The sequence below is a fragment of the Coffea eugenioides genome, chromosome 5, assembly GCF_003713205.1.
Source record: "Coffea eugenioides isolate CCC68of chromosome 5, Ceug_1.0, whole genome shotgun sequence".
In the NCBI taxonomy this organism is placed as follows: domain Eukaryota; kingdom Viridiplantae; phylum Streptophyta; class Magnoliopsida; order Gentianales; family Rubiaceae; genus Coffea; species Coffea eugenioides.
The window spans coordinates 48,289,063-48,307,627 of NC_040039.1; the positions used below are offsets into that span (position 1 = coordinate 48,289,063).

Genomic DNA, 18,565 nt, shown 5'->3' on the forward strand with positions numbered 1-18,565 from the left:
GAGGAATAATGAAAAGAACTCTCATTGGGTGGAGATCTGCAAGTGGAGGTTCCCCCTTTGCCATTTCAATTACAGTTATCCCTAGAGACCAAATATCTGCCTGCATCAAACAGAGACTTTAGCATATGGCCCTGGCTCAAAATTTCAAAAGTGGTGTCCTAACTCAGAGTGCACACAATTACATGCATATTGTGTATATATTAATAAATATGGTGACAAATTCATGCAAAAATAAAGAGGAAATTAATCCCAAAATTATAAGTATAAAAGAAAGTGCAAAGTAAAACATGAGAGAAAGCGAAGAAATGATCAAATCAGAAGATACATGAAACATTTCTCAATGACGTACCTTCTCATTATATCCTTCTGAATTCTGGATTACTTCTGGAGCCATCCAAAATGGAGTTCCTACAAATGTCTGCCATATTTAATTGCATTAGCCTGAACATCTCACAATTCATGGAAACCAATGATTCTCATAAATTGAAAAAGGTAAAGACTATGACCAAAATAAAAAATAAAACTCAACCAAATAACTAGGAAATTTTGTTGAATAACTTCACAAGACACAAAAAAATTAAAGAGGACACACCCAAGGAGACTGCCATCTCCATAGTAACTAAGCAAAAGCACTATCCCTACATTAACCCAGAGTAGTTTCTCTGTAACAGACTGCAAAAGCCAGAAAGAAGCAACAAGTAACTGTTGATCCACTGCCTCATCTAACAGCCAATAATGTTAAAGAGGAGTATAACCTATTTATCTACGCAATTCTAGCATGCCCCCTACATATAAATTGATTCTTTATAACTGGATGACAATGTAAATTGAACATAGGACCCTCTGCCTGCTAAGATATAATGTCGCCCTCCTCTAAAAGCTTAACTAAACATGGAATCAGCAACCTTGAAGAAACAGACACCAATTGAGCAACTGTGAAGAAACACCAGGGCAGAAAATTTCTCATTCGTAAAATCTATAAATATGAAAAAGATTGTATTGCACGTATTCTCAGATGTCATAAATGCAGCTAGAGAAAAATTAGTGGTGTCGTTCAAAAAGGATCTAACATGGACCATGCTTGGAAGATTAAAGAACAAACCAGCCAATGAAACTGAATGTGAAAGAAAACAAGAAGGAAACATATGATAACTGCTACATCAATGGTTAGGGTAGTTACCAGATTGCAAGAATAACCTCATGGTCTATCAAACGGAAAACAAAAGAGAAATGCTTGTCTATAAATAATTTTCATAACGAGCCTAAACAGAAAAAACTCAGAGACCATTACGATCTACAAGCAACATTTCCTATAGAGGCTCAAAAGCTGGGTTAAATAATCATATGAAAGTAAAAACAACATGAGTACCTTTCTCCTTGAAATTGTTCTTGTTAATTGTGCAGAAACACCGAAGTCAGCAACCTGAAGTCAATGTCCGAATGCTTGAGGAAACATAGAACAGATAGCTTGCTCTATTGAACACAAAGAATCTCTCCTAAGAGACCACATCAAAGAGAAACATTGGAACTAGGAGCATAAAACACTTACCTTAACGTCACCATTTTCTGTCAACAAAATATTGGCAGCTGCAAAGGATATACATCAGTCATCATTCAACAGAAAAAAGAAAGAGAAACTGCCATCTGAAAACTTATGTTTGTGATACAGAGAAAAATGTATCCAGGATATCCAAGGTTAAAGTTTTTCCAGAATTTTGCTCAAGCTTCAATTAGGCATGCCTCCAGAGATAAAGAGCTCATATACTCTTTTTAAGTCTCAAACCAACTCCCGAATAAAGCTCTTTATCTTTGAAGATGAGCCTAATTGAAGCTTGAGCAAAGTTCTGGAAATCCTTAACCTTGGATTTCCTGGAGCCATTTGTTGTCTACATCAGTATGAATGAAAAAGGCAGGTAACCTTTTAAATAGCAACAGTAGCCAACTAATACTAAGGTATGTATTGCACTAGGCACATGGAAAACCATGATATCAACAGTGTAACATGAAGACAAAGCATGAATAGAAATGAAATCCACATCCTTAAGTTATTAATCCATATTTCTAATTGACAAAATGATCTTTGTTGAAGAATAAAATACTAATTTAGGTTAGTCATTAAGGGATTAGGGACATGATAAAAAAAACCTTTAATATCACGATGAATTTTCCCTTCGTTGTGGAGGTATTCAACTGCATGAAGCAAGTCACGTAAAATGCAAGCTATGGACATCTCATCCAAAGGCTGATTTGGTTGAATCTGCAGAAAAAATATCCAAGAACCGTCAATACAGCACAGAATAAACACATTCACAGACTTCTTTCACAAATTTATAAACATAATTGTGCCGAGCAAAGTCAACGTCTTGAAGAAAACAAAGCATATCTGTTCCTTTTTAAAAGAGGCAAAAGAGTTAGGCCTCACAGGTCCTGATTCTAGATGTTCCAGATAAAGAGGCAATTTCAAATCTTTGAAGTGAGAGTTACAAATCTTTAACAACTATGATATCTGCAGACAGCACATATACCACATGTTAGTTTTGGTCTATTTTCCTTTCAGAAGGTAAAGGGTAAGGACCTCTTAGCATATGCTGTAGCATCATCACTGATGTACCCATGCCATACCAAAACAGAAACTACATATGAGAAATGACCAGCCTGAAACCCCTAAACAGAAAAGAGAGCCATCAATGTGGAAACTGAGGAGTCCTAAACAATAAAAGAATTAAGTCATTCCTCTTTCAGTACCAAGTATTGCAATTTATGTCTCTTGGATTCATGCTTTGTTATTCTGTAACACACTTTACAGCATAAAAGTATCACATAGAAGAGGGCAGACTGTTGAATTGGAGGGTGAAAAAACAGTCCTTTTTCTGCTGATAATTTTCTAAGGTTTGGGAGATGAAAAGACATTTCATGGTAATAAGAAAACCTCCCAGCAATCCAGATTGGTGATTTTGAAAATTTTTGTATTGCTAGAGGAGGACGCAAAAATGGATGAAAAACCAAAAAAGGCAATGCAAATGTTGGATACTGTCTTCAAGCAAGAGATCCAAAACAGTTTACTCATAGTGATCATGGCAATCACCAATTTACAAGTCAAATCTAGAGTCAATCACATTAAAAGCTTCCATTAATTGATTATGGCACCATTGGTTAAATGACCTGACCTGGACATCTAGATAAAATTGACCTTAATATTCCACATCAGGACTTTGTTAGTCGGGCTTTTTCTAATCCAATACTATAAATACGACAGTAACATAATGTAACAAAAGGCATCAATGCAGAACAGTCTCCAACTACTAGATTTCAATCTTGTTCCATCATAGAGCATGAAAGCTTGCTCCTAATTTGGAGAAAGCATTTCATCACAAAGCCAAGACAATTACTTTCTCAAAAAATCAAGTTACCTACCAGGTCAGCAACAGAACCACCAGCCATGTATTCCATTATTATCCAAAGCTTAGTTTGGTGCAGATAGGATCCATAGTATTCTGTAATATATGGAGATCGACATTGTGACAAAACTGCAATTTCCTGAAAAAATATATAATTCAAATAAAACACCTATTCCATGACTTTTTGTACTCAATCCATAACATCTAAATGAAAAAGTGGAAGATACCTTTTGAATGTCCTCAATTTCATCCTCCCTGTATTGCAGATAAATCCAGTGACATTTAAATAAGTTCAATTGTTAAAATACATGTACATGATGCCAAAAGAAATTAGATGATGCAGTACATATCCTAAAGAGTATTCATGTGGAAAACAAGAAGAAAGCACAATGGAGATGAGATTGCAATCAAGTCAGCTTTGATAAATGAAAAGAAAACAGGAGTCACTTAAGTTGCAACTAGCAATATAATTGGCCTTAAGAATTTTCACATTCTCATATGGAAATAAAACGATCAAAAGCATCTTGGTTGTTGCAAAAAGAGTAAAGCATTCATCGTAAAACAATTAACTAATCAGAAAAAAGAGAGCGATGCAATATTCCACTTGTCAGGCGATAAAGTAACTACAGCAAATAACTAATCCAAAATGAACTGCATAATCTTTCCTTTCTGTTTGAGTCAATAAGAAGAGGATAAAAAAAGTAGGAATTGTCAAACGGTGGATTGCGACTCCTAAACCATCCTTTTCTGATAATAAATGTCACGATCTCAATCAAGAAAAAGTCCTCAAAGCATTTCAAAGTCAAAATGAGAAAATAAATAACCAAAGTCCACTACTTACGATTCTTCGAGATCAATAACTTTAATAGCAACCTCCTTGTTAAGATCCTTATCAAACCTGCAATTCAGGAAACACATAAGAACATCTAGCTAACTCAGAGGAATCTTCCAATTAATCAGAATAGATAATTTAAAACATGCATGGAAATCAGATACAGAGGACTGGTTATATACTCAAGTTAGATGAATTTGAATGGCACTTCCACCTCATGACATGGACCTTTATGAAGGCTCCACCATATAAAGAAGATGGGCCTATCACACGCATAGGATAGATACACATTCACTATCCTGCTAGTCCTCCTTTCCTTTCCAAAAGATTCGAAAAACATCACTTGTTTATATATATTTTTTTAATGGTCCTGTATGCTTATAACTCCCAAAAAAAAGATGCTACTATTTCTGGTGTGGGAGACACAACTTTAAAGTCACCTAACCTTAAGGAAATAAGCTGAACTCCAAAATAATCAAATAGTAATCTCCTTACAACTACATACAATACCCCTATCTGACACTATTAGAAAACATCCATCTCCTGCCATGTTTGATACCATTGGGTATTTCTATCCCTCCGATCTCTGCTGAAGGTGAAAATATTGATTGTTGAACTGGCCAAAAAAGAACCAAATTTCCAAATGCCCGATAAAGCAATTGCATTAAAAAACATAATTTGCAACTTTCTTAAATCAGCCTAGCTCTACATCTCTCAACAACATCAAGAAGCAAATTGCTGCCAAAGTCCCTCATGATTGTTTATTTTCCCCCCTAGAACTTTGACAGCACCATCCAGAGATGCAATTGAGCCCATAGTGTAATCAATAACATATAACTTCATAAACCAGTAGCAACTTTCTGTGAAATCCAAATGGAAATTGCTGAAAATTTTCTAAAATCTCAATCAGGCCCAAAAGGAAGTTGAAATTTGTAATGAGAGGTTCCCATGGCCCAAAGCTATTAGACCATCCCATACTCTGTCCAATAGGCAAACAAGATCAACTGCTAACTGCAATTCTTTGGTGTTCAATTAAAGAGGCGAAAAGACTTTGGACAAAGAGAGAGAGGGGATAAGATGTATACAAGGCATGAGTGGGTAAAATTGTCAGTTTTTATAGTGTTACCTTTACCGCATGGGTTGCCTGCATGTGCCAATGACTATGAAAAGCAGCTTCAGATAAAGACACGCCGATAGGGGTGACGGCATGTCTGATTTGTAAGGTGGCCAGACCCAACTTTTGGACCTCAGAGCGTGCACCGAAGCACACTCCACCAACAAATCTTAAATGATATCGACATTTAGCTAGCACAATCTTTTGGATCACTGGATCACAACCTTTCTATCACTCCATTTGTCTTTCGTATAATCATTACTATATAGAATGCCCACGTCGCAGTAACATCAAACGCGGCAATGATGTTTATAACCAATCAAATCAAATTAACTGTGCAAGAAAAAGATTCTAACTAAACTCCTACAAAAAGATCCATCTAATAGCATTCACAAAACTCCGTGTCTGCGGACACTTGTTCAATTATGAATAGCTCTTTCTTTACCAAATTCATTTACGTACTTTCCATTTTCAAGCAGAATGGACAAAGAAATATCCACCTTCTTCGATCTTAGATTCTCAAAAGTTTGGATGCATATAAACTCTCACTAATTTGTACCATTAGACTATACTTCTCACTTAAAAGTAAAAAATCTACATGTGTAGCAGAACCAAGCCATGCATATATCCCACATCTCTAATTTGACTGCCGTTTTTACCTTGTGTGATCTAGTAGATATATGTAGACCATAGAAGCATAGACCATTACAAAGCCTACATGATGTCGTCACATAGTACCATCTGATCCATCCATCATGGCAAAAATCCTGAGTTTTGTCAAATCACTTGGTAGACTTAAACTGGACATGCAGCATGCAGTGTGCTTCAATAACAAGAAGCCAGTTTGGGAAACTTAAACCACAAATTGATCAAGTAAAAGCTGAAAATTAATCATCCTAAACTATGCAGCCATTGATTGAAGCCCATTACCAAATTAGACCAGCAATTAATTTTGTATCAGATCTCTTTATTACGATGACGCAACACTTGAAAATACTTCCTAAACAACTCTCTGAATTTAGTAAGAGACAGGATTCATCCTTTCAATATCAGTAAACAACTATTTGACAATATCAATATAGAGGACAATACACAAGCAAAATTAACAAAAGCCAATCCAGATTTCCAACATCACTGATGAGTTAAAGCTTGCAAGCAAAAGCAAAATGAGACAGATATCACCTTGAATAGAAAAATCAAAAGGCATATTAAAAACAAATAAAGATAACATATTCTGTTTCAATCCTTACCCTTTATAGACATCCCCGAACGACCCCCTACCAATGAGCTCCAAATCACTAAATCTGGAGCCCGAAGCCTCAATGAGAGCCGCAGCATCAGCCATCTCAGACAAAAAAATACTCTCTTTTACTTACAGCCTCAGCCTACAAACCAAATGCACCGCCAATCTTCCAACCATTCTGCCCCACAACGACAAATTTCACAAATTTACCGAAGGGTTCCCCTGATTTCACTCGATCTTTTCAAAAACAATCTGAAGAGGTCATGAAAACACACTGAAATCAATCATAAGAAAATATTAACATCAAGCATTCTAGTACAAGTACAAGAGTGTAATGTAGGATCCTTTGGGGCTAAAATATAATGGGAAAAAGTCGTTAGGTGAAGTGGGGAATTCTGAAGTGACAGCCTAACAAATTCAAAGTTTTCTCATATGCCCACTAATTTTAAACTGTTTTAGACAGTGAAACAATAGCGGAACCGCAAAGGGCTATCATCAGTACCTTCATTTCTATGCAAAAAAAAACTCACTGATATGGAAAAAAAAAAAAACTTTCTTGAACCTAAAAATCGAAACGATGAAACAACACTTTCTCAATGACCAATTAGCAACAAATCAAAAAGGGTTGCTGAAGATTTTAGTTTTTCAGCAGTAAATATGAAGAATTACTCTGATAAATGTCGCCAAGAAGCCGTGGATCTCGTCGTTGTTCCCCGCTTTTTCTCTCCAGACAAATGTATATGGACGCAAAATGAATGTGAATTCTTTCTCCTCTGTCTTTAATCAGCGCTTTCTCGGCGGAGGCTTTGGCTTTTTGTAGAGGGTGGATCGAGGAAGAACGCGATTGCTAGTTGCTACTATGTTTGTATCGTTTTTGCTGTTTTCTTAATCACTGGGTTATTATTTTGCAGGACCGGCCCGACCGGATAACTGAACTGGGGAATTCACTAATTGCTAACCGTTTTCATGATACCCAACTATCGGGTTTTTGATGAGTAAACAAAAAAAATACAATGCCCAAGGTCAATAATAACTCGTGAACAAAAAATGATTTAAAAATTCTCGTACGCTTGGATGTGTTCTTGACAAATGACCCCAAAAGAAATAGAAAAATTAAAACTTTTGCAAGTAGGAGACAAATTTATACACAAGACAAGAAGTGGACATGAGAAATGGTTAGTGGTATTCATGGCAACTGTACGCCTGTGTAGTACTAAAAGGTGTCATGTTTGAATAAAATCATTGTTAGAAATCAGTTTTATATCGAAAAAGTTGCAGAGTTTTATGTTTTTTCTTTTCTTAGTTTTGGCTCAGTGAAAGAAAAAATATTTTTCATGCACTTGTGAACTCGAAATCTTTCACTTAAACTCTCTCGTCCCATAATCATCCAATCCATCCCCCAGGAAAATAGTGCACCTAGGTATGTCAATGGACAGAGTCTGGATTGAATTTTTTTAATTCAAATCCAGATTCAGACCCATTAAATTTAGTTAAACCCAAACTTAGACCTAAACCTTTATAGGTCTAAACAATAAGTCCAAACCCAAACTTTCCTGCATTTGGATATCCAATGGAAATCCGTTGTATATTTCTAAATACACTAAAGTAAAAATATATTAAAAATATATAGATTTCAAAAAATAAACACCATCCAAATTTTATTTTCAAATAATAAAATTAATATTCAAGAAGTTGAATGCAATATTATGAACTCAAAAAAATAACTATTATGGACTATTTCTACATATTTTTAAAATTTTAACAATAAGTACTTTCAAATTTTTATTTATTTGCCTTTACTTTTTCTCCTTTTTTTTTTAAAGTTTGTACTAATCACAATTACAACTAGAATTAGTTTTTAAAAAAAACATCATGAAGTCTTACTACATTCGATCCAATGACCATAGAAATTTTATAAATTTATTAATATATAAATTTATTTAAATTATATATAGTTGGATCTGGATAGAATCTAGTATGTGTTCGGATTTGTATATGGATCATAAAAAATCATACTATATCCAGACTCATAACTCTTTTACAAGGTCTGAGTCTTAATAGGATTTGGGTTTGAGAAATTAAATCAGAACCTTATCCAAGTACATTGGATCTGAGTTGGATATAGATAAGATCCGATCTATTAACATGTCTAAATTCACCTTATTCTACTCAGTCTGCAATTTTTTGATATATAATATAAGTAGAAGGATTCGAATCCGAGGATTCGAGACCTCTCACTTATGGCCACTCCCCCTTTAATTTGCAATTTAAATGGTGACAAAACTAGAAGGATCATGAAATTTGGCTTCTTTCTCGATAATGAAGAGAGCAATCCAATTACAAGCTACTGCACGTGATCATGTTATCTCGGAGAGTTCATTTTAGTTTTTTTTTCAAAATCTAAATCACTAACATATTTCACACGATTGAAGTGAGAGTAGAATAAATCAACAAAAATTAAAACGAAAAACAAGATAACTATTAAAAAAAACTAAACCAACTGTGAAGATCATAAACATGGTTGATGGTGGCTAGAAGATGAAGATGGTTGATGGTGGTCAGATGATGAAGATGGTTGGTATCGATGCAGATTGTGATGCATGTGTGGAAGACCGGTTGTCATCTTGACAGGAAAGGAGGGTTGCATTATAGTAGTTCATATTAACAAAGCCAATTTCCTTGCGATTTTTTTTGTGTATTTTTTCAGTTTGATTTTTTGAGTTTGATTAGAATGTTAGAATGGTGGCAAGTTGGCTGCTTATATATGCCTTATAATCAGCGTAGTCATCTAGATAGGTTGCATAAAAGGATTGGCTCAATCAGCCCCAACATATTTTGTTAATTATGTTATGACATTTAACCTCGCTCGTGTTTAATTGTAGAATTAAACCTCTATAATTTGATATTTGATAAATTAATAATCTCTATTAAATAATAATTTTTTAGGTCTTGATTTGGACTATCAAGTTAAAATCAATTTTAACAAAGATATGATAATAATTTTTTTAAAACCTTACCTAACCCTTTGGTTCCAGTCATAGTATAAATTAATAATTCACTCAAATTAGATATGCTATGCTCATATAATGCTTGATGCATTTGATCAGTTATTTATGAACATCTTTTAAATAAGAAGCCATAGTTTAACCATGAGATATGAAAGAAAAATTTGTATTTGTTTATTATAAAAAGATTTCTTTATTATTTATGTACATATTAGTGTCATACATTGTATGCATTTAAAATTGGATATGGAAATCTATCATTTAGTATTTCTAAATCTTTTTGATTTCTTAATGTTAGAAAAATGATATCAGTTACGTACATTAATAAAATTAAATTGTACTTGTAAATCAAGTAGATGTAGGTTGGTTTATATTCTATAGACTTTTAGCCTCCTTTTATTAATAGAATATATTTTTATAAATAAAATAAAACTTTAGTTGATCAGATGAGTTTTTTTAATTGTAAATACACTTGATAAATTAATAAATTATTAATTTATCGATGAATTAATACCTCTTTGAACTAATACGATTTATTTAGTTCAAAAACTATTAATTTATAAAGGTTTTACTATATTGTTCATTATTTACTATTTTGCTGAAAATGTGTTTCAGATTATCTAAATTTTAGCTGCATTTTAAATTGTAATCTAGGAAAATATTTTACAATAAGCACCATTTTTTGAGTTATTTTTAAGATTTTGAGTACTCTTCTTTTTTGGTTATGAAGTATGTAAATGGAATCTTTTCTTTTCTTTGCTTTTTTTTAATATAATTTAGAGTGTTATTTAGAATTGATATGACAATTATTCTTTGAACTCTACATTAGGTAATTCAAAATTCTTAGCAATGGCGTGTAGTTCACTTGGATTAAGTAAAGGTTAAAAGAAATAAAAAAGAGAACGATATGTGTTACAATAATATTCAATGAAATTTATAACTTTGCTCTTACACATGTGAAATAAACTTATTCATATTTTTCTTAAAGTTAATTACATGACTAATCAAGAAAATGCAAAATGCAAAAAACTTATTTTAAGAGTCAATATGTAATCAAACAATTTCTTCCTTATATTTGCTGTAGTTATGTCTTTGTTCATTTGATTTATGGATGAAAAATACAAAAAGTAATAGATGACGAAGCCATACACGAAACTCATCTACTTGAGTGAAAAAAATCAATGTTGGATTTATTTACCTGAGCAAAAAAATTAAATCCATAAATTTTCACATAATGTGCTTTGAATAAAATCACATCAAAAATTCATACAATTAGTTACATGCATGATCTGAAAAGGAAGTGGGTGCAAGGTAGAATATAATTAATTACTTTGCATGTGATATCGGATGGAGTTGCATTCTTTTCCTTTTTTCTTTTTCTTTTTTTTTTTGAAAAAAGTTAACTTTATTGCATTAGGGTACAATAGACAAATTTCAGAAGCCAAATTCATTACAATTAGAAGGTCAAATTGGTTAGAAAAATAAAATCAAGAAGTAATATTGATACAATTCACCAAAACTCACAATTCTTTTAAGGACCTATTTGTTTTGAAGAAAGTAATATCACTTTGTCCCCCTCTCCCAACTCCATGATAAGTTATTTTTTAGAATAAATTTTATATACACTGATAGTGTATACACTATCACGGTTAGATTTCAAATTCAATGGTGATGGTATATACATCGTCAGTATATAAAAAATTAATCATATATTTTTATTCCTTTTAAGATAAAATTTTTTATAAAAAATATTCTGTAACAATCTAACTTTTAGTTAAGTTTATTTATGATTACTCTTGTCATTAATGGTAGTAAATAATAAGTAGTAGCTAGTATAGCTTTAAATTGCAACTATTTAATGAACCACTAATTCGTTTTTATGCAAGTCTACGATAAACCGAATCCTAATGTAAGACTGACTTGAATTTAAAGTTAGAAAACTAGCTCCAAAATGTAAGATTGAATAAGATTTTTAAGGGGAAAAATAAGCACGAGTATCAGTTAAAAACAAACACTAAATATATGATATTTTTAATGTGATGATGTTATTGCTTATACATTGATGAGATCATATTGAGAAAGGAATAATTCAAAAAAAAAAAAAAGAAATTATGGCCGGACCACATCACATCTTGGTGATCTTTCATGAGTTTGGGCAAAAGTGCTTGCAGGTTTTTCTTTCAATTCATTGGTTGGTCTGCATGAATTTCTGTTCGCATTTTCTATTTTGTCTTGAGTTAAATTGGACGTACTTTCATATTAGGTTATCTCGACAGAGTGAACCAGCAGTACACGATAGCATCCAGCTTCATCTGGTGCAAATCCAGTTACAAATTCACCATTAGTACTAAGGAAAATAACTGACAACTTAATCCCAAATTTGCTGTGATGCAACTTTTGATTAATTAATAATCATTCTTGTTCTTTTAGAGTTATCTAGTAGTCTACAGAGCAATATTTAGTAGTATTCTTATTGCTTCAAGAAATCAATTGAACAGCATAGTTTAGCTTCTAGGGGAATTAGCCAGGGTTTTAGTTTGACTTAAGTCCTTTCCTGAAACAATTACACTAGTTAAGGGTTTATTAAAGGGCGTTCTTGCTCATGTTAAATCCATCGTTCAATTTTTCATCATTCCTATTCCAAAAAGTTAAAAAACAAAAAAATTGAAATTGCACTTTATCTTTTTATTTAAAAAATAATTCGTGTGATAGAGGAAGTCGTGATATGCAATCTTTTTGTCTTCCCCCTTGTTATCGTGAATAGCAAAGCACAACCAAAAAAAAAAAGAAAAGAAAAAATATAATAAATTTATGGGCCCTAAACAGGCTATTTGTGTATTGCAGCCCTCACGATATAGCCCATAAAGATACACGTTTTTTACAAAAGCAGGCGTTGCAATCCATCGACAGGATTGGGCCTCATTTAGAATTTCGCTATGGTAGTATTTAAATTTAGTTTCAAAGAATATTTTCATTGAAAGCCTCCCTCCATTTACTTTTAGGCCAATAGTTACACTACTGTAATAAAAGATTTTGTTTCCTTAATGGAATTTAAAAATTTAGATTGGTAGAGGACTTAAGGCTTACATGATGATGCTCCGCTGAGCGAATCATTTGTCGCATGTTCGATCTAGTTTTTGCTCAAATTCAAGTCGAACTCAATTTAATTAAGCCAAAAAGAGAAAAACTCGACGTATTTGGATTCGTTCGCAGCATTTACTTCGCTCGATTGTTGCCTTCTCTTAATTAACTTCTTTGAACTATATGTGTTTTATTTTTTAATTCAATCGTTACACCTTACTAGCAAAGATGGTGCAAATTTCGAGCAGACCAATATGGACCATCAACACTGAAGGCCTACAACTGGTCAGAGGAAGAAAGCCCAAAGGTCTTGAATTCCCCTCCTTTGGCTGCTACAAAAGCAAAGGTGAGCGGGGAGTAGGGCTGTAAATCCAACTAATTAATTTGATATTTGATTTGAATTCGCCTTGAATTTGATTTGTTCAAATTTGTTTGTTTAAGTATGAATTCAAGTTTGGACATAATTTTAAATTCGAGAATATTAACAAATCAATCATGATATTCACATCATCCAACTCAATATCCTTATAAACATATAAGATAAGTAAATTTCATAAAAATATATTTAAAGTTTCCGTACTTAACTTCACTTCTTTCCTTCATATATATTGCTTATTTTATAAAATAACAAGCATATAATGCTCTTTATCTCTTGAATAGGCATAATTGATTTTAATCGCATCCGTAATTCATCGTAATATGAATAAGCATAATTGACTTTAATCAAATCCCTAATTCATAGTAATAGATTTCTTAAATATTAGAGAGCAAAAATTAAAGGAAAAAAAACAACAAATTAGTTTGAAAATGTCTATATAATATAACATGAAATTTCAAATCAAATCAATCCAAATTTTGATTGTATGTGTTTGAACTCAATACTAAAACAAGCTAAACCAAACTTTTCATGAACATATATCAAAAATTTCAAAGCAAATTCAATCAATCTCTTTCAAAAAAATTATCAAATACAAAGTTCAGACATTTTGTTTAACATTCAAACCAATTCGGAGCATAATTTTGTCAGCCTAGCGAGGAGGACTTGTTTAGGTATGATCTTAAGGTTAATGGATTTCCGGGGGTGCCGGTAAGAGTGTGGGACCCATGAAAGATACGGTCGTGGGGGGGTTGTGGCCGAGCCCTGGGCCGGTCAATGCGGAGGGATGTACCAAAGATAGATTAGATTGACGTACCACATTTTTCTTTACTCGCACAAAATCCCCGATTTTCATATGTCAAATCTCACGCGCCGACTGCGTTTCATATCCAATCGCAGCGTAGAATGACTAGATGCGGACTCTCACCTTGCTGCCCGTGGTGCGTGTCTGTTTCTGCGCGTGGGGGCTGATGAGGAAGAGAAAGGATACAGTGCTCCGCAATTCGTGCGCTCCCAGTTCTTTATGACTAACGATGCACCGACTCACTGCCATGTCACGTGCGCACGTGACTCCTTAATCTCTTGTTCTCCTCCTACTTTGTTCACTCACTAAAATATACAATTATCCTTGCTTTTACCACGGTTTTTTTTTTTTTTAACCTTTTTCTTTGGAAAGATGCTTTTACCCTGCTGGTAGAAGCTGAACAGTTGTCCTTTCAGGGGGAAGCAAATAAACTACCCCAGTTGATTGGAGCACTCACTATTTTACTAGTGCCACCTTCATTTCTCCCTTCTCTACTCTTAGACATAGTACGTGAAAGAAAGATAGATACCAGACCTTGGAGCATCGGAGGAAATGTTTATTTCAATATGGGAAAACTCCAAATTTTTGTTCAACTTAAGATGTGTACATCTTAATTTTATTCAATTATTCGCACCAAGAATTTGTCAACATAATCTGTTGCTAACCTTCTTTTTTTCCTTCATTATAAAAGTGTTGCATTTTAGCTGCTAGCATCACTTCTTCATTTCCGTTGTCAATTGATGTTTATCCATGAATTTTTAGCTTCAAAATTATCATCTCATCATAATCTAGAGAAACTACTGTGAAGACAATAATATGAAAAAAATGTAAGCATAATGTGCGTACTGTTTTGTGTTTAAATTACATTTAAACACCGCCACAGATCAGATAAAAGATAATTTTCTTTGAATAATAATTAAGTACTCTTTTTTTTTTCCTGACAAATCATAAAACTCACGCAGATGCACTACTTAGGAAGAGCATCAAACAAACTACTGTCCCTTGATAATTTGAGGTGACCATACTTCCTTTTGGGAGTGTTCTTTTCCTTTTTATTCATTCAAGAAAATTTCACAAAAGCATTTTATATTCTCTTCAAGGACGGGAGAAGGCACGGCCTGAGCTTTGAAGATACTACTGCTATCCTGTGTCTTTGAACCCACAAAAGGAGTGCCTAAATCACAAGCCATTCTTTTAAGTATGACCGTACAATGGGAGGATCGACTGACATTTCTAATACTTTATAACATTACAGTTTAGAATATATTAGTTCAAATCTAACCCAGCTGCTTTTGACTGGAAAAGATTCTATAACTCAACTAAAAAGTCCATACTAGCCCCATCTGCTTATGAGTAAACATCATGCCGCATTATGAATAAACAATTGGGCATTTTTTTGGCAAGAAAGTGAAGAATCTCATCATTTTGTAAAAGCCATTTGAGCACCTATAAGGTTGACTCCGCTGTTTGTAAAGTTAGAAGATTAACAAAACAGAACGCCAATAATGGGGAGCCATTGACGTGTTAAATAGTAGTTTGGTGAGCTTTTGAAGAGACCTGCATGGTGACACTTTTATGGCTACTGCAATCATGGCGATGGAGGGCGCTTTTATTGCAAAGGGCCTTAGGTTGAACTGGATGTAGGAAATGGACCACGAAAATAAATAGCCTATTCCTCTAGTTGGGTGAATAATATGGTACCCTGAGTGGATTTTCTGATAAACGTTTAGGATGCTAGAGAAACATAAATCTGTGAAGTTAATGAACGTTTTCTATTTGAAACTTTCAATAACCAAGACTTAATTGATGGATATCTTAACTAGAATGTTTATAATGTCAAGTGTTGTTTTTTTTTCCAGCCTTTTTCTGGGTCAAATGTTTAGTTCAATGTAAATTAGTTTACCTTGGATAGAGTATTATTTGAAATAATTACTGTAGTACTTTTTATGATGTGATATGATATTCGTGAAATAAAAAGTTAGTTGAAAATAATAAAAAAATCGTGGGTTGAATAATGTGTTTATGATACAAGTAAAATGGTTGTGTGAAATAATTTGACTATCCAAACACTCTCAATATCATTTTGCTGCTTTTATGTGCCGGCTGCTTCTTTAGTTCAACGTACAAAATTTGCTAAATATTATCATGATGATGGTTGACAGTTTTAGAACCAATTTTTATGAAGGGCAAAAGTTAAAGACAAAGCTAAATGATGAATTTCATTGCTATGGTGTTCAAATAAAGCACTCGTGATGCAAGGGTTTCTCTCCCTTTTTATTCCCTTAATTTTTGGCATAAAAGCAAAAGCATTTCTTTAAAGAAATGTCATTGTCAAATTTGAGTTCTTGGTATCAATAATGTTGCTCATGAATTAATAAACTCATCCATGCTTTTAGAAAACGCCTTTGCTGGCTAAGTACGCTACTTTATGCGTCTTGTTCGCAATTTTATTGAGAGAGCAAGAGGAAAAGCAAAAAAAAAAAAAAAAAATTGATCCGATATGTTCTTTATCATCACTCAATGAATGTGTTTGGATTGCATTTTTGCAGATTTTTTTCTTTTATAAGAACACACTTTATGATGTGCTGTACGTAATATAAAAAGATAATTGCAGAACATGTTTAAGAAAATTTTCAAAATTATTTTCCAAGTGTCGTATGAAGGCAGTTTTTGGTATTTCCGTAGCAAAAATACGGCCTTAATATACTGAAACAGAACACTAAATCTTCCAAGTACCATTTTCACAGTTTTGATGAAGTACTTTCTTTATTTGTTACAGAAAGTATCTCCATGATATATCTTAGAGTACATGAGCCAATCCGGGAAGCTGCATCTTGTTAAATGTTTTGTAGTTGACATGATGGCACAAATTGATTTCATGATATGGAATATAGAATCCAAGGCATTATAAATGTGTGCTGTTACATTTTTGTTTCGATACTCATGATAACATTGATGCAAAGAAGAAAAAAAAAGAAAATTATTGATGGTGTAAAGATGTCAAAATAGATAATTCCAATTCGGATTACCCTATGCATGTAAATGCTTGGCTTAATTCGGATTACCCTGTGCATGCACCCGACATCTAGGACATAAAAGCTCTATTGAATAATTAGTTATATTTGTAAATGCAATTTTAAACAGTAATGTTGGATAATATTTGCCCCGTTGGATTAGCTGTTTCTGAAGATATTTTTGAAATATTTTACTGTATCAGTGTATATGAAAAATTTTACTGTAGATATGTTTTTTGGAGGGATTTTTGAAATATATTTTGGGGTAATTTTAAAATTAAAATAATTTTATAGTACTTTGTAAAAATTAATACTACCACCCACAATCACCAATGCCACTATCTCCACCCACCACCACCACCACTATCACCACCATCCTTTCATCTTCCTCTTCTCACCCCCTTCCTCTTCCCCTTTTCTCTTCCTCCTCCCCTTCGCTTCCCCTCATACCCCGGTCCTTCCCTCCCCCTCGATCTGGTCTCGACAAGATCGAGGCCTTTGGTCTCTAAATCACAACCAGAAAATTGTGACCTTCTGGTCGCGATTTGGTCGTGACTAGAGGCCTCGATTTGGATTGGGGGAAGAGAGGAAGAAGAGGGAAGGAGGAAGGAAGAGGAGAAGGAAGAGAGAAGGGATCGTGACGGTAATGGGTGGTGCTGAGTATTGGTGATAGATGAAAAATATTTTAAAATTTATTTTTTAATCTTTTTTATGTATATTTGTGAGTTATTTTTGATATATTGTATGAATCATATGTTTTTTGAATTGTTTTTGTTTGTGAATTACTGTATTATTGTATTTGAAAAACTAATTTTTGAAAAACAAGTCAATCCAAACGGAGCCACTAGTACTGTAGTATTAGCATTTCACATTTGTTACTCCCAAGTTGTACTAGTAACCTTTCCATCAAAACAGGCACATAACGAGCTTCATTCATCAAAGTAAACACTAATACATTTATCTACTAGTGTGAATACTCGTGCTATGCACGGTGCTGGCATTATTGAAAAAGTAAAAATAAAATGGTGAATAAAAAAAGTTTAAAAATTGTACCAATACAATTAAAATGTAATATTTGTCTAACAATAGTTTGAAATATGATAGAATGTGCATATCATTCAAGAACTGCCTTTTTTCAGAAAATAGATCCTAAAAAAATAATAGAAATTTATTTTAGAAAATGAATGATATATGAACAAAAATGAATGTAATTGAGTGTTGTTAAAATGAAATACTTACAAATATTATGCATTCGATTTGATAAATACAAAAATCTAGACAAAAATCTATAACTCACTACTTGTTCCGTTCTTGAAATTTTTTTTAGGGTTAAATATAATAAACCCCTTAACTTTACATATAGTTGCACTGTACCCCCTCAACTTTACATGTAGTTACACATTTGTGATTTTTTTGAAACGTGATTGTAATTTGCAAAGCTCATTTGTAGGGGTGGTTATAGGGTTAGTTTGGGGATAAATATTTTTTAATTATAAAAATGTAACATTGTATTAAAATAACATACGAATGAGCATTTGTTTTTAATTAAAGAGTAAAAAGGATTTAAAGTATAAATAACAAAGTATAAACGGTTTATGAAATAGATAGTGGGAATGTTTTAAATTTTAAATTTGATTGGTGATAGGGTTGGTTATAACCCACTACTATTTATGTATTAAAATAAATACAAAAATCTA

The 18,565-nt window shown here is 33.1% G+C and overlaps 1 protein-coding gene across 1 annotated transcript; it reads right to left on the reverse strand.

The window, feature by feature from the left end:
- Positions 1-356: 356 nt before the first annotated feature.
- Positions 357-6,689, reverse strand: LOC113771920 (serine/threonine-protein kinase 24-like). The gene is made up of 10 exons (XM_027316468.1): positions 6,595-6,689; positions 5,363-5,374; positions 4,240-4,296; positions 3,626-3,653; positions 3,415-3,537; positions 2,146-2,257; positions 1,550-1,587; positions 1,370-1,423; positions 593-672; positions 357-441 (listed from the first exon to the last, which is right to left on the reverse strand). Exons 1-10 carry the CDS (start codon positions 6,687-6,689, stop codon positions 357-359), a joined length of 684 nt encoding a protein of 227 aa, XP_027172269.1.
- Between the last annotated feature and the right edge of the window lie 11,876 nt (positions 6,690-18,565).